A 13474-nucleotide genomic window follows, 5' to 3' on the forward strand; every position below is an offset into this window, starting at 1 on the left:
CACTAATGTATACAAATTGAGACAGGCTGCAGGCTGGGGCAGGCCCCAGTTGCCAATGGCGACAGAGTGGGCGTGGCTCTGCCGCGCCCAACCCTTCTCAGGAGCTCGTTAGGCCCCGCCCCCTGAGAGACTTGTTTACCACCCACTGGATCCCCTTCCCTCTTCCGGACGCTCCCCGTGAGACTCTGTCACGTGACTCGTGCCGAGCCTCCTTTTGCGGCCTCCCCTAAGAATCACGAGACCTTTTCGTCTTATTGGCGTACATCGTATCGATAACGGAGGATCCTTCCGCGCCCTCTCCCGGGTATTCCTTTGGCCCGTCCCCCTCTCTACACGTAATGCCCTGAAGGAAGTGAGTGTGCTTGTGAGGGAAGCCCCTGGGCCCGCTGGTTTAAGGCAGGCGGGCGCCGCGAGCGCTTGTGCCGGTGGGACTATTTTCTTTAAAGGGGGGAGTGGAAGCTGCGGAGGGATCCCCATCAGGACGTCAAAGAGAGTGGAAGGGCCAAGATGGCGGCGCCCTGTGGGTTAGAAGAGTCCTGAGTGGTAAACAGCTGAGGGGGGGAGGAGAAGACGGAAAAGCGGGTGAGTATTTTTGGCTGAGATGAGAGGGAAGGAAGAAGCGGGGAGAGAGAAGAAGAAAGGATACATGAATGAGAGGAGGAGAAAGGGAGGAGAAAAGGGGGAGGGGGCGTTAAGGGGGAGGGGAGGCAGAGAAGAGGGCAGAATAAAATCCTGTGGAAAAGGGGTGTTGGGAAAGGGGGGGGCTAGGTCGTCGGGAAGGCAGTGCAGGATTGTGTAGAGGCAGAAGAGCGGTATCTGTATTATGATAACGGACTGATTTGCATTCAAGTAGCAGTCCTTAGTCGACTCTTGGACAGCTTTGCTTACAGCGTCTTGATCATTCTTAAAAAAACAAAGGAAAACAGCCCTGAAAGGGAGGCTAGGAGGGAACGGTCTGGCAGGGAAGAAAGTAGTGGACGATAACCGGGAAGTGTAGTGAGGATGTGGGACTGGCAGGCGGGAGACCTGAGTTCGAATCCTGGCTTGGCTGTGGAGCTCGTTGGGTGAGTTTGGGCTGGTCAGTGGTTCTCAGCCTAACATACAATGCAGGGCTGCTGTTAGCATGGCATGGAGAGGAAGAGGTTTGTGTTAAGCTGCTTTGGCCTCCTTGCAAGAAAAGAGGTAGGGTATGTGGGCTGGATGGTAAGTAGAGTGGGAAATGAGATGAGGCTGGTGTAGAAGCAGAGGAGAAACAAAATGAGTTGTGAAGTGATGTTTTTGTAGTGCTCTCCAGTGTTCAGAATGCTTCGAGTATGTTATTTTTCTAACTTATTCAATAAGGAGGGAGGGTGCAATAGGCTTTGATTCTCACATTGGGGTGCGGGGGGTGAGAAGAGAATTGAGAAGGGAGTTATGGAAGTGGGGAGAAACTGAGAGAAGAATGGTGTACAAGAAGGGGAAGTGGAAAGGATGGATACTTAGTAATTTTACATGGTTGAATGGCTTTGCTGTATGTAAACTTCACTCATCCTTAGAACATCCCTCCGAGGTAGGCTAGGCTCAGTGGAAGTGGACAGAGTGTAGAGAACTTTGTGAAGTGAAAGAGCAAAAATATGGCTGAAGTTATGGTACAAGGGAAAATGGGAGGTGAGCAAGAAAGAGTAGAATAAAGAGGAAAGGGAAAATGGTGAATTACTGAGAGCGGAAGAGGAAGGTACACAGAATAAGTGAAGGTGTGTTTGTTGACACCTTCATGTGTTAAGTTTATCTGCTCAGCCATCCTCCATTTCAAGTGAGCTGTAGCACTCCAGGTCTGTGTGTGGTTTCCATCCCTTTCTTCTAAATTAGGAGGCTCTTACTTCTAAGGAACCCTTCAGCTGGGATTCATTTAAATGCCAAACAGATGAGTAACCTCTTTTGAAAATGGAAGGTAGATTTCTTATATGGCAATTAAAAAAAATACCTCAAAACACCCATTCTCTTCTGAAAAACATCCTGTTGACCAGTCCTAATCTAGATGGGCACATAACTAAAGGAACAAAGTGGCCTTTTGTCTCTCTGTAGTTGAGTCCCACTCTGTTTCAGGCATAATCAGCCATGTTGGTTCTCTTATTGTTCTTTTGGATCTCTGGATTAAATGAGAGGAAAATGCCAAACTGTTGGTGGAGGGTATTCAAGGAGAATGTATGCTGTATTTAAACATTTTCTCTCTCTCTGGTGGTGGGGGACTGGTGGCTTTTGTCGGATGGTTACTAATTCCAACCATTGTTAATTTCTCAAAATGACAGACCAACTTAACCTACCTCAGGGCAATATTTCTCAATTAGTTTGTTACTAATAATATCCTGTTCAAAATAAAATGAATCCTTAGTTTAAAATAAGAGTATTCCTTCAGAGTATATGCAAGGTATTCTTCAGGGGTATTTTTAGCCCTTTCTTGGTTAGTATTTCTAAGTTTATAGGCCTCTCTATTATCAGTGAACATGGTTCCTTAAAGAGTAACATAATAAAGGAAGCTTTTGTCTCAAAGGAGCTTCAGAACACTTGAAGAACTTTGTTTCATCAGATTGAAAGCTCATGTAATCGAGGACCCTGTTCCCACAGTGGCCAACTGCACAATCATAGGAAGCATGCAAACAGGACCGATGTGCTGGCCCTTTTCTTGCTGTTTCCCCATAACTGATAATCAGACTTGGAAGTCACATCCTGGTTGGTGGTTATAAGCATATTCTCCTTGAATTAGTTCCATCTAAAGCCATCTAAGTCGGTGATCCTCAGCCCAGGTGAGATGATGAGCTAGTCAAGCTCACAAGTTAAATGCTAGGCTATTGGGTTGCTAGTCCTGTCCCATCAGGACTATGAAGGAACTTCATAGACTTCCTTAGATTATCCACTCATAGCTGGATCCTGTGCATGTTTTCTTAGAAGTTGCTATTTATTTAATGGGGCATATTTCCTAGTAAGTAAGTTCAGGATTGCAGTTATAGACAGGGCTAGGGTAGTATATTTTATTATTTTTCAAGGCTGTGTTTTTCCTTTATGTCCTAAAATTAATTTGTTAAAAAATAGGAACACCATCCAGGAAGATGCTTGTTTGCTTTGTCTTAGAGGAGTGAGGTGGGTGATTGTGGCATTTAGATGGTGACTAAATGGCATATAGGCATACACTTCTGAAAAGGCAAGTATATAATGGATTTGGAGAGAATAGACTTTGTATATCATGGTGCATTAAGAACTTATTGGTGTATGAATTAGGGTGATCTTTCTACCATTACAATATGTCTGATGTATTTAACTTGTATGGATAACCAGACCCAGAGAGAGCTGTTAGTTTGTGGTTGAGTTTGATTTTCTGTATCATCCTGCCAAGTGGAGTGGGGGAGGTGAGATGAGATTCGACAGGTAAAGAACTATGACAAAATGGGTGTGTGTATTGGCTTAAATGGCAGTGAAACAAACTATTCAAAGTGTTTGGGTTAGGGAGGTTGGAAAGGAAAATTATTGAAAGGTGTCTGAAGAGTGTTGCAAAATGTCTGGTGATTGTCAAATCCTGGACAAATTCAATTTTCCCAAAGTTTGGAAATAAAATGCATATTGATATATTGAAGTATATGTAATTACTCATTTGTTGTCACTCTAAATATATATAGTATGCTAAATATAAGTCAGTAAATAAATTGTACTCTTCTGAAAAATGTGCAGTTTAGAAGTATGAATGCTTTAATTTTATTCAGGCAGTTGTTACTGATCCAGTTTGCATGTAACACCAAGCCATGGTGTGCTTTGTTGAAATCAGGTTGTTGTGTCTGGAACAGTCCATACCAACAAATTATGCTTTCTGTTAACTACAGGAAAACCCTCCAAAACATGGGTTCCTGTTGGATTTGTGATGTCTGAATCCAGAGCCATAGATTATTCCTGACTCATTTGTGCCTAACCTGAACCCTGAAACAGAGTGCCTGGCAACATTCACCTGAAGAAGAAACACCTCTGGTGGATGGCAAAAAACGGGAGTAAACAAACCAGAAATGGGGCATATGTGCTGCCGTTTATTTGCTGGTCAGCAAAACATTTGATGGCTAAAACAACAAATGATTAACATAGAACATGGCTTAGAGTTGTGGATAGAATAGCAGACTGCCACACCTAAGGATACTGAAGCATGTCTTTGTTTTTTGCTAGTTGGTAAAATAGGTAACCATAAAATTGAAAATAGAAACTGTCAAACAAATAGTAAACAAAATGAAAGTGTTTTTATTTGGCCTTAAAAGCAGTTTCCTCTCCTGTCAGCATTACTGAGGAACTGCAGAAACCACACAAAACTGTGTAATGCCTGTTCACCAGAAAGAGGTGAGAGCCACAAGCAACACTTCATTGTCTAGTAAGAATAAACTTACCCAAATTGACTTTCATTTTTAGTTCCTTGGGCTTCAGAAAATGTACTATTTATGCATATTGAAACAAGCTTCTCTACTTTTCTGTATATTAGCACAGCTAAGCATCAGTTCCTTTCACATGCTACAGAAGGTGGTGGTACCTCAAGCAGATGGAAGGACTGAAAGTTGAATATGTCTAGATGTACAGAAATTGCAGTTACTTAATACTGTACGTTCTTGCATAAATATTAGTAACTATTTAGTAAAGAACAGCTGAAACAGAATGGGAAAACCTTGCCTTACAAACAGTACGCTAATTCTTTTTTTTTAAAGCTTCATTAAGTCTGATCCCCATGCATTCTCTGCTGGAAAGCTTGGTGGGAAAGTGCATGCATGATAACATTTTCTCACTTCTCCTGATCCTGCCCTCAGTCAGCTTTACTGCATGACCATAGTTCTATTGGTACAAAAGAGGGAGGAGGCAGGGGTGTGGTTAAGGGTCCTTGAGGTTTTATTTCTCATTTATCTGAACGGCTGTCTTCCTCATGCAGCCAAGCAGAAAGGTGAGGACAACCAGAAGAGTTTGTCGGCTTTTCTTGATTTGACTTTTCCAAAAGCTTTCGCTTTTTGTTTCTCCTTCACTGCTGCCTTTTCCATTTAGAAGGTTTCTGTTTGAGACCCTGTTGAATTTCAGCGCCAGGCAAAGGCAGTATTTTCTGGAACTTAACAGCATAACTATTTTACATTTATGTGTCATTCAGATTTTACTGTTTGATGCTGTGTTGTTGGTAGAGGATTTGTGGCATTCTATTGGTATAGGGCCTTTTCAGTGGTGGTGCCCTCTCTGCAGAACTCTCTCTCCAGGAAGGTTCCCTTGATGCTTATGTTAGAATTTTTCTGGTGCTAGGTAAAAAACCTTTTTATTCTCTCAGGCATTTTAGAAGTGTTTTTGATGCTTTTAGTACTTTATTCTGTTGCTGGTTCTAATTTTACGTGGTGAAATAGTTTTATTTTTCACTGTGTGTTTTGTCTACCACCCAGGGAACTTTGGTTAGCAAATGGTTTAAAACTACAGCATAGTGCATGGATTTAAAAATGCTACCCCAGAATGCAGTGAGTTCCATCCTGTGGATTGAACTGGCTTTGGCTGTTCTTGATAGCCAGATATTCTTGTTTTTCTCATTGCCCCCAGCCTTCCCCCATGTGAAAACTGAATTGAGAGGCAGGCTTCCTCCCTGATATTATACCAGCTGCATAGGTAAGACTTCTCACTGTTTCTGAAGGCCTGAGCAAGGGTGGAACTTGTTTGTTTCGGGCACAAAAAACATTTGCCAAATTTTAATGTGCCGCAACAGTGGCCACAGGATTGGAAAAGGTCAGTTTACATTCCAGTCCCAAAGAAGGTCAGTGCCAAAGAATGTTCAAACTACCATACAGTTGCACTCATTTCACATGCTAGCAAAGTTATGTTCAAAATCCTGCAAGCTAGGCTCCAACAGTACATGGATCGAGAACTACCAAAAGTTCAGGCAGGGTTTCAAAGAGGCAGAGGAACTAGAGATCAAATTGCCAACATACGCTGGATCATGGAGAAAGCTAGGGAGTTCCAGAAAAACATCTACTTTGCTTCATTGACTATGCTAAAGCCTTTGATTGTGTGGATCACAACAAATTGTGGTAAGTTCTTAAAGAGACGGAAGTACCAGACCATATTATTTGTCTCTTGGGAGATCTGTATGTGGGTCAAGAAGCAACAGTTAGAACTGGACATGGAACAACCGATTGGTAAAAAATGGGGAAAGGAGTATGGCAAGGCTGTATACTGTCGCCCTGCCTGTTTACCTTATATGCAGAGCACATCATGCGAGAAGCTGGGCTAGATGAATCACAAGTTGGAATTAAGATTGCTGGGAGAAATATCAACAACCTCAGATATGCAGATGATACCATTCTAGAGGCAGAAAGTGAAGAGGAACTAAAGAGGCTCTTGATGCGGGTGAAGGAGGAGAGTGCAAAAGTTGGCTTGAAACTCAACATTAAGAAAACTAAGATCATGGCATCCAGCCCTATCACTTCCTGGCAAATAGATGGGAAAGAAATGGGGGTAGTACAGATTTTATTTTCTTGGGCTCCAAGATCACCGCAAACGGTGAGTGCAGCCAAGAAATTAAAAGATGCTTGCTCCTGGGGAGGAACGCTATGACGAATCTAGAAAGCATGCTGAAAAGCAGAGACATCATCTTGCCAACAAGGGTTTGTGTAGTGAAAGCTATGGTTTTCCCAGTTCTAATGTATAGCTGTGAGAGTTGGACCATAAGGAAGGCTGAGCGCTGAAGAATTGATGCTTTTCGATTGTGGTGTTGGAAAGTCCCTTGGACTTGCAAAGAGATCAAATCCTAATGGAAATCAACCCTGACTGTTCTTTTGATGGACAGATGCTGAAGCTGAAGCTCAAATACTTTGGCCACCTAATGAGAACGAGGGTTTCTTTGGAGAAGACCCTGATGATGGGCATGATTGAAGGCAAAAGGAGAAGGGGGACAGCAGAGGTTGAGGTGGCTGGATGGGGTCACTGGGGTGGTGGGTGTGGGGCTGGGTGGACTCTGGGGGATGGTGGAAGACAGGATAGCCTGGAGGAGTGTTGTCCCTGGGGTTGTAAAGAGTTGGGTGTGACTTTGCGACTCAACAACAACAATGTGCCTCCCACTGAGGAATTCCCTGGTGGATTCCTCTGAGGGGCTCCTGGGTTGTGCTGTTTGCTGTCAGGCTATGCTAACTCCTCATCTGTGGTAGAGATGGGCCACTTAGGGCCCTGCAGCTGTTTTGGCCTACGGGTGCCATCAGCCTTAGCTGGCATATTGCACTTCTGCTCACTGCATATGGCAGTGCCTGTATTCCTCTGGGATGGGTCATGCTCTATTCCCTTGAAGTCGGACAGCCTGTGCTAAAAGTATCTCTGACAAAGGCCTACATAATTTTTCTCTTGAGCACCTCCAAGGCAAGGGAGTTGTCATGTCCTTAGGTCCTGGATGGCATGGCAGAACTACTTTGTCAACTTGCATCAGCCAATGTTTTGGATGCCTTATGGACTATTCATTCCTTTCAAGTAAATAGGCTGATTGGCTCGCTTTGTTTAAGGCACAACTCTTTGACATAGGAATGTATATTAGCTCTCAGAAAAAGGTGCACAGTAGCACTGGGTGGGGGAGCAGGAACTTCTAGGGGCTTGTTCATCGGGCTGATACGAATTGGTTTGCCTCTAACTGCAATGGTAGGGCCACAAGTCAGTGGTAGACGAAACCTGCTGCTCGTGGAGCTCCCAGTTCATTTGTGAGAAGCCACTGTCTGATGATGGGGGCAGGTGGGAGGAAGGAGAGATGGACAAATATTACTCCTTAAATTTTCTAGTCTTTCCCTACTTTACACATAGCTAGTTAAGACAGACTGAAGCAAAGACTGCTGAAATCTGTAGGGTTGGATCCAAGGAACAGTGAGAAGTATAAACATGGCTCCAAGTACTGTTCTAGGAACATTTGTGCGAGAACCTCCACAAAAGTTCATGAACTATTAAAATAGGAGGGTTCTAAGCAGTTTGCATATGTACACAAGGTGCTGCCCAAACCTCAGCAGGCAGGGAATGTAGCATTGGATGTAGGTCCACTTTTTCTTGTTCAGTGCTCTGGTGCAGGGTGAGGAGGACCTCAGGGTGGAGGGGCAAAATCCAGCCCTCTTGCAATCCAAATTCTGCCCTTTTGAATAGGAAAAGAACAGCGCAGAAGCAAGGAACTACCAATCAATCTGTGTTTGGGGAAGGAGATGTGGCACCCCTGGAAGTTTTGGCTTGGCCCGCAGCGCTGAGTGCTTCTAATCTGAATTCTTAAAGCAGATCTTCTTTTGAGAATCTTGACCAGCAGCCATGGCTGGTGGCCTCTGGCTGTTTCCTGGTGTTAAAATTGCCAAGTCAGGGTATGTAAAGAAAGCATTTAAAACAATACGTTCTTAAGTTACCATTTTCCTCAGTAGAATCCTTCTCTTTTTATACAGGCTCTTTCAGTTCAGCTCTACTGAACTGAAAGTGCACATCCTTCATTTCATGTATTTTGTGCAGTGTAGAGGGGTGTAATACGTATGGGAATATGCTGCTTATAAAGGATAAATTCTGCTCTCGCTTCCAGTTGTTTCAAACTCTGTGCTTCTGTGCGTCCATGCTTGCTTGCCTTTGTAGGGCAGGCAAGAACACTGCAAAGAGCCCTGAAGTGCAAGGATGTGGTTTGGCCGCTGTGGATGCTCAATAAATCTTTGATTTAAATATTACTCATCAAATAAATATTACTCATCAATCTTTCCCCTGCTTTTTCCAGTTCTGTGATCATGAAAAGGGTCAGATTGATAGCAGTGGAAAGCGAGAGCCCACTTGTCAGCATACCAGGTAAAGAATTTTGAAACTTCTGTGCTTCACTTGCTGGCTGTGTCTCTGGCCTGGACCTATGTATGAAATGCACTGGGGTGGCTATATAGGTATAGCAGTGGTGTGGAACATGTGGACCCCTAATTGTTGGACTGCAATGCTTCTCATCAGTGGCTGTGCACTTCTGGCCAAAGCTGGTGAACTCTACAGTCCAGCAACATCTGGAGGACCAGAAGTTTCCTGCACCTGCACTACAGGCTACAGCTGTGGGATGCTCATTAAGTTTAGACTCCTTTGCATGAAGAAAAACACTTGCACAATAGGCAGAGCCATTCTACATTAGCCTGCTCTAGCTGACGGGTCATTTATCCACAAGGAAATATCAAATATACGGCCCTCAGCCTGGAATAGGTAATTCCATTCTGTTACCATGCTCCCAGCTCCATTTTTGCACACATTTATGAGTTCTGTTCAGAAAAGCTCTGAAGATTCTTAATGGAAACAATTAGTTCGTGCAGCTTAGCTCCTCCCTTAAGTCCGGAACAGAGACTCATGTCTCTGTTCTGCAGCAGCGCCATGCTTAAAAATGGTTGGCACTTGAGTCTAGCATGGAATGAGATTCTGTGCTTCCATCCCTAGCAACGTTCTGCACAGTGTCGAAACTGCAGTGAGAAGGCTGATGACGCTGGAGCCAGAGACAAGGGTGGCAGTGATCCAGCTGACTTGGCCAGCGCCAGCATGACTTGGCTCCAGGCATTCATCCTAGTTTTTGGTGTTGCAAGATAAAAATATGTCCCCATTTTGCTGCTTGCTAGGAAATCGGTGTCTGCAAAAATAGAATCAAGTTGGTTGAGCGCTTTCCCCCTCCTTTTGAAGGGCAGGACAGGAGCAGAAAGCTTTTGCCAGTATGAGTTTAAGGGGAGAAATCTTAGGTCTTGGATATTGCAAGGTGCTCAACTTTAAGCATCTAGCCTGATGCACAGCTTTCTGGGCTACCTTGCAAAATAGATCCTGGTGTGGTGGTTAGAATGTTGGACTGGGAAAATACCAGCTTAAGTCCCCAGTCAGCTAATCAAGTGACATGGGCCAGTCACTGACTCTTAGCCTACCTCACAGGGTTGCTCTGAGGATAAAATGGAGAGGAGGAAGGAGGACACCTTGGAGGCTTCCTTGGGCTCCATGAAGGAGAGCCAGGATATAAGCATAATGAATAAAGACTTTACCTTCTGCAAAATTGACATAAAGATTTAAAAAATATGTTAAATCCTTCAAATGTTAAAAAGTGCTTGTGGAATAGTTCTCCTAAGGATGAATTACTGGCAGCAAGTTGCCATCGCATTTAGCCTTGCCCGTTTTGCCTTGCCTATCACCAGAATGGAACCCCCAGGATTTTTTCTGAAATGGAATTTGGCCCCTCATTTTATTAGGACCTCAGCATCTGGGGTTGGAAAGCATCGGTGTGGCAGGGATTGTCAGTGAGGGCATCCCGTTTATACCATCTCCCTGGGATACCTGCGTCTGTCATCAAGGCACCAAGCAATTCATGCTTGGTTCTGTCACACTTTTTAAAATGGTCTTTAAAGTCTTAAACCTTTAATCTGCATTTTATTATTATGGTGTTTCTTAATTGACTTTGCTGGCTGGCTGTACTGCTCTTGTGATCTCTTTTTAAATGTTTGTGCTTAACCTTATAAACCACCTTGAGGCTGTGTGCAATAAAGTAGGATAAACATCTTTTATAAATAAAACCGATTACTTTTCCTGCCTACCACAGATAACATGATCGGTTCTTGATCTGATAAATTTCAGAGAGCCAAGGGCAGTGTGTGGAGGTGATTACCTAACTGGAAAAGGGTTGGTTTCTGTCTTGGACTTGTAATCCACCCCATCCTGAGGGCACAGAGCAGGTAACACTATAGTAATTAATCTTAGGGTTGTTGCCCAATCTAAACAATCTTAATTGCTGAGCCCTATCCATTTTAATAGTTCTAAATCCCTGTACATCTGCGTGTGAGAGCTAGTCATGGAGAAAGATGCACTTTCTTTTTAATGATGCATGCATCTATCAGAGCAGGTACATCTTGGAAAAGTCATTTCCTTTTATGAAAGGGAAAGTGTCTCCCTTAATTGGTACCTGTCACCCAGTCTTTAAATACTTCTATAGAATATTGCAAATTTTGTAAAAGCAGCTGACCAGTTGGCAGCACCTTCTGGTTCAAGATGAACAAATCACTCTCTTTCGTGTCTCTTTCACAGGTATTCACCCAGATGTCTTTTCCATCTCATTTCTGCATCAATCAGCATTTTTTAAAAAAATAGTGCACACTCATATGAATGCATGTTTCCTCATGGAGCATTTAAAAGCATTTAAATAATGGTTTTTAATGAGAGAACGGCATTGGAACACACAGGGGGAGGAGGGGAGAGCGGGCTGCAGCATCTGGTAGCTGCTGCTCTGCTCATCGACCCAGGAGGGGCAGATCATGCCCCTTTCTCCTGGAAGGTGCAGAGATTTAATTCTTTGAGCATTCCTACTTAGAGTCAACCAAACGTTTTTCAGCAATTACTTGAAATAGTTTTATTGAAGGGATTACTAATTGCAGGGGTGTGGCCCCTGGTGGCTTCTGGTCCCTGGAAATTTACTTTTCTTGGCCACCAAATTCAGTTTATTTAAAAGGCTCTTCCTCAAAATTCCATTCCAAAGCCAAGAATCCACTCCTGCAGATTCGTATACCCTTATGAAACAGATTTTGTGCATAAATGGTGGGTGATCTTGCAGGCTGTGGTACAACAGGGCAAAGAGCCACTTAAGCAGACATCTGGATGGTTTAGATTTATAACCTGTCCCTTCCGCTGAGGAATTCAAACAAAGCTCAGTGGATGCTCGCTCTCCGTAAACTCTGTTTCCTAATTTCAACCGGATCCAGTTCCGTACGTGTTACACTGCCTCTGGAAGGTGCTTTGGCTAGCATGTCCAGAGGAGTGGGTTTCCGTTTTGCTTTTAATGCATGGGTGTGGAGCTCCCTGTTTAGTCTCGTCTGTCTGTTTCCGACACGTGCGCATGCATAGGCGCATGCTTTCTTGTGGTATTTCAAAGCTGTGCTTTGAACATCACTGCGTCAAGGGGGTGTTTATTCTGACCAGCTGTCTCTTCCAAATGGATATCTTGAAAGTGACGGTATAAAGAATCATGAGCAGTTGAAAACCAAAAAGGAACATGTTGAAAGCCTGTGTTTGTCTGAACCTCAGTTTAACAGGAACACCAATGAGGAACCCATAGAAGTTGTGCCTCGTGCGGTCACAGTAGCATGCACGACAGCACACGGTAGGAGGCAGGATGGCTCAGCAAGCAAATATTGGTGACCTCCTCACCATGCTTGATTCTCAAGTCCTGACTGTCCTGGAAGATATAACCGCTGCATTCAGAGAGAATCTAAATTCGGGTAGGTACGGGCCACATCCGCCCAGTCTCTTTGAACTTCGCATGCTAGCTACCGCAGCTGCTGCATCGCTGCCTGCAGCAGGTGGGGACAGCGCCCTACCCTAATGGCAACCCTGAAGGGCATTGGTTTAGTGCCTGTGTGCCAGTGTTGAAATGGAGGGAGGGAGGAAAAATAGATGTAGAAAGCAGTCCAGACGTTGCTGGTTGAGGTTAAAGGGGTCTGGAAACGTTAAAAACCAAGGCAAAAGCCATTTAAGGCACAATCCTCTGCATGTTTAAATGGAAATGTCCTACAATTGCTAGCATGTCCCAAGCCAGCACAGCTTGAAATACATAATTGCAGACTGAAAAGCTGCCACTTGGACTTACTGGCTGAGTTCAGGCCACCCAATAAGCCATTCAACCCAGTAGTTAAACTTGGGTTGTATAGTTCTTGAAATGTGGGTTAATGTGTGTCTAAAGCCACCCATGCTAACAAAGTTTAACTGTGAACAACCCATAGTTCACAACCCAACAAGAAACCGTGCATTCCTTTCGTGATTCGTTCATGGTAAATAAGGCATGGCTTGTTGTTGTGGCTGGGTTCAGATAATACAATAATCCATGTATCAAGAACCACTCATAGTTTATTATTTATTTAGAACATTTCTATGCCGCCCCATTCGCAAAAAGCCTCGAATAGTTAAGTGACAATGAAGACTCAGTGGGTTATTGTTGTGTCTGAACCCAGGCAGTAAATCTAAATCACAGTTTTTCAGTCTGCATTTAAATCTTTCAAGCCAAACTGGAAAGAGATGAAACTGTGGAGTATTGTATTTTGCATTTTCTTATTTAGAATTCTACAGATCTCTTCTGACGAAGAACTCTTCTCTGCCTGTATTTACTTCTAATGTGTTTTCTTTTGTGTCTGATAACCATGACAGACCGTGGGCCTATGCTCGTAAATACCCTGGTAGATTACTACTTGGCAACCAATTCTGAGCAAGCGTTGTGCATCCTGTCCACTCTTCAAGAGCCGCATGACAAGGTAAAACAAATGTTGTGATAAAAATGTTTCTCTAGAAATGGTGAACAGAAGGGCAATTCTAAACATTTGTCTTGTCTCATTGAACTGGAAGATTGCTGTAGTAACTATGTGCCAAAGGGGAAGGATTGCTACTTCTCACTGGGATACATTGACACTTGCCCCTTTACGATTTTTTCCTTAAATATCTTCTGCACTTTAGCAAACATTAGAGTGCCCTCAGG

The 13474-nt window shown here is 43.7% G+C and overlaps 1 protein-coding gene across 10 annotated transcripts in view; it reads left to right on the forward strand.

Moving 5' to 3' along the window:
- Positions 1 to 208: 208 nt before the first annotated feature.
- Positions 209 to 13474, forward strand: part of TSC1 (TSC complex subunit 1) — a 35885-nt gene continuing 22619 nt past the window's right edge. For 2 of the 10 annotated variants that reach the window (XM_044439811.1, XM_044439813.1), the window contains exons 1-4: positions 362 to 582; positions 8738 to 8805; positions 12034 to 12227; positions 13150 to 13253. In XM_044439811.1, coding sequence (XP_044295746.1) covers positions 12122 to 12227; positions 13150 to 13253 — 210 coding nt within the window. In that variant the 5' untranslated portion in view covers positions 362 to 582; positions 8738 to 8805; positions 12034 to 12121. The other 8 variants (XM_044439810.1, XM_044439808.1, XM_044439812.1 and 5 more) reach the window with 8 other exon arrangements.

This window comes from Varanus komodoensis, unplaced genomic scaffold (assembly GCF_004798865.1).
Source record: "Varanus komodoensis strain SLA01 unplaced genomic scaffold, ASM479886v1 scaffold36, whole genome shotgun sequence".
NCBI lineage: Eukaryota > Metazoa > Chordata > Lepidosauria > Squamata > Varanidae > Varanus > Varanus komodoensis.